This window comes from Sus scrofa, unplaced genomic scaffold (assembly GCF_000003025.6).
Source record: "Sus scrofa isolate TJ Tabasco breed Duroc unplaced genomic scaffold, Sscrofa11.1 Contig53, whole genome shotgun sequence".
In the NCBI taxonomy this organism is placed as follows: Eukaryota; Metazoa; Chordata; class Mammalia; order Artiodactyla; family Suidae; genus Sus; species Sus scrofa.
In genome coordinates this window covers 663,602-666,864 of record NW_018085237.1, presented here as the reverse complement: position 1 = coordinate 666,864, position 3,263 = coordinate 663,602, and the positions used below count along the sequence as shown (strand labels likewise).

The 3,263-nt window shown below is 33.8% G+C and overlaps 1 protein-coding gene across 1 annotated transcript; it reads right to left on the bottom strand.

The window, feature by feature from the left end:
* Positions 1–1,424: 1,424 nt before the first annotated feature.
* LOC100156990 (olfactory receptor 8K5-like) lies at positions 1,425–2,922 on the bottom strand. Its single transcript, XM_001926210.2, has one exon. It carries the CDS (start codon positions 2,364–2,366, stop codon positions 1,425–1,427), a length of 942 nt encoding a protein of 313 aa, XP_001926245.1. The 5' UTR covers positions 2,367–2,922.
* Between the last annotated feature and the right edge of the window lie 341 nt (positions 2,923–3,263).

Genomic DNA, 3,263 nt, shown 5'->3' with positions numbered 1-3,263 from the left:
GCTACTTACCTTATTGGTGATTCTGCTTTGACTTCCTGTTGTTTTAATCCTCATTGTCTGCTGCAGAATATTTGAAGTGTTTTTCAACCCCCTTTGAGACTCATTTTGTTAAAGATTTGATCTCATTCAAGGATTAAAAAAAAGATGCATGTAATTACCAAGGGAGAGTACCCTGGATTTTGTTAATTATTCTGCAAAGGTACCATTAGGAAAAGTCAAAAATATTTTGTGCCAGGGTCTAACTGAATAAATAAATTGTACAATAGCACTAAACATTGGAAAACATAAATATGCCTTTGTCAGCATCTCAATTACACAACATAATGCACCAGTTAAGTATATTTTATATACACACATACATACACAATGCATGAGTAACTGAAACAATGACTTTGCATAAAAGGATGATACAATATTATGACAAAGCAGCCTTGATTAGCCAAGAATAATTTTGATGGATATATAATTATAAGTTGACATAGGACTAGGTTTTATGACATTATTTTTGCCAATGATCAGTGGTAAATCCTTTCTTCATCTTTTCATAAGATATCTTTCTTCCCTATATTTTTTAAAGGTTTTTCTTTATCCTCAGTTTTCAGAAATCTTATAGGTCTTGCTTTGGTGTAATTTCCTTTCTGTTTATCCTGCTTAGAAGTATTTAATCTTTTTATACCTTAGGCTTATAGTTTTTTTTTTTTAATTTTTTAATGTTTGGAAAAAAATGCTGGTGAACATTTTTCCCCATGGTTTTTCTGCCCCATACAATTTCTTCTTTCCACTTAAACCTACATTTAAATGTACTGTATGCAGCTTGCTGTTTCTCTATGGATCACTGAGGCTATTTTTATAATATTCATTCAGTATTTGGTTTTCCTCTGACCTCACTTTCGGTAGCCTTTATTGTGATGAGTTTAAGTGTAGCTGTCATTTCTTTTTCAGTATATAATATGCTATTATTCTCATTCAGTAAATATTGGTTCTTACCAAATATTGAATTTCCATCTTCAGCATTCCCATTGGGTTATTTTTAATCTTTTTTTTGTCTCCTCAAAAGGTTAAGGTTTTAATTAAATCAATCAGTGTATGGAACATATTTATAGTAAGTTTTAAAGTCTTTGCCTGATAACAAACACCTAGTTTACTGACTTGGAATTTAATAAGTGTTTCCATTGGGTGAGATGTGAGGTTATGTGGAATCAGTAAAGTAAATATTGAATCAATAATAAGGAATGTTGGGAAGGAAATGTCATTAAATTGAGACCTAAATTATGGCTGAAAACAAGGGAAACAATCTATTTATCTGTGCATTTTAATTAGCCTTTGCTCTGGAAATGAAAAGAATGCAATTATATTTATTAGAAACATTATCAAGTGACATTTGCCTTTTTCTTGTTTATTAAAATAATATTTCATATTGGATATTAGATACAAAGCTTGCATTGATTCTTAAAGACCCTGTAGAAGCCATTTTTTACTTCTTTGTTCCTTAAGCTATAGATCAAGGGGTTAAGCATAGGGATTACCAAAGTGTAAAACACAGAGGCCATTTTATCAGTATTGAAGGAGTGAGTGGATTTGGGCTGCATGTACATAAATAGTAGAGACCCATAGAACACAACCACAACTGTCAGATGAGAACCACATGTAGAGAAAGCTTTTTTCCTCCCCTTTGTAGAATGCATTCGAAATATGGCTATCAGGATCAATAGGTAGGACACTAGGATGACCAGGAGGGAAGAGATCAAATTAAATGCTGAAAATAATATGATCAACAATTCTATTTCTTGTGCATTTGAGCAGAGCATAAGTACCAAGGGACCATCATCACAATAGAAATGACTGATGACATTAGAGCCACAGAAGGTCAATGTAAAAATCTTAATAGTGAACATTAGTGCCTGAAAAGTACCATAGAGGTATGGAATGCCTACCAGCATATGGCAAAGTCTTTGGGACATGATGACATTGTAGAGCAGGGGGTTACAGATGGCCACATAACGGTCACAGGCCATGGCTGCCAAGATAAAAAATTCACTGATGATGAACATAAGGAAGAAGGTCAACTGTGTGGCACATGCATAATAGGAAATGGTATTTGCATCCACAACAAAATTTACAAGCATCTTGGGACAAATGACTGTAGAATTACCAAGATCAATGAAAGCCAGGTGTTTGATAAAAAAGTACATAGGGGTGTGTAGGTGGGAATCCATTTGGGTCAAGATGATCATGCCCAGATTTCCCACCACTGTGATGGTGTAGATGATGAGGAAGATTCCAAAAAGGGGAGCCTGAAGCTCAGGCAGCCTTGTGACTCCCATTAGAGTGAATTCAGTCAGCAATGATAGATTCTGTTGGCCCATGTAGTCCAGTTAGCTTTTCTGGGAAGAAACAGAGAAATTGTTATTAGCTTTCATGTGGTGTCATCTAAACAAAGTATGATATTTGTAAACAGAATGATTTTTTTTCATAATTGGAAAAGAAAAATAATTTCCATATCTGATTTTGAAACTAAAATAAATAACAGAATCTTCTACTTCTCAAAGAGAGAGATTCATATGAAACTACAAGCACAGTTACTACAGATTAAAGTCTAGAGTCCGCAATATTTGGAACATATTCTTGGATTAAAAACACAATATAGGCATTAATATAGAAATATTAGACTTTATTTCATCTCTCTGCAATGGCATCGAAATGTTTCTTTAGTACATTTCCATTTTGTCTGAGAATCCTTGTGGAGTTCTATAATTGTTCAATAGAGTACAGACAGAGTGTAACACTGTAATTTTAAAAATATTTTATTGACAAGTGCCCCCTCTGCATTTCATAAAATTTGCATGGGAAGTCAGTAAAACCAAGTAGAACTGCTCTGAATGAAAATAATGAACCTGCTTTGGCTTACTCCACCTTGATTTCTTCCTTTCACATTCTGTTTTTCCTCCATGAAAATATGGAACTCTGCAAGCATGATTTTAAACTGGAGGAGGAATTAGCATTCAAAATATTCAAACAGGTTAAACGCAGGCTATAATCACCATAATGTAATGGAATGCTTGGTTTAGCCTGCACAGTCCAAATGAGCGAAGTCAGAAACTTCTCCCATCAAGTGAAATGGAAGATTTTATTTGAACCAAATTAAAAAAAAGAAATGGAAGATTTTATTTGAACAAAATTAAGTATTATAACCCAAGAAGAGCCTCTCAGAAAGTGCTGAGAACTGCTCTACTGACTAAAGGTAACAGCACAGTTGTTTAAGT

Excerpts from the sequence above, each read along its gene's own strand:
- LOC100156990 (XM_001926210.2), bottom strand. The coding sequence starts at position 2,366 with ATGGGCCAACAGAATCTATCATTGCTGACTGAATTCACTCTAATGGGA.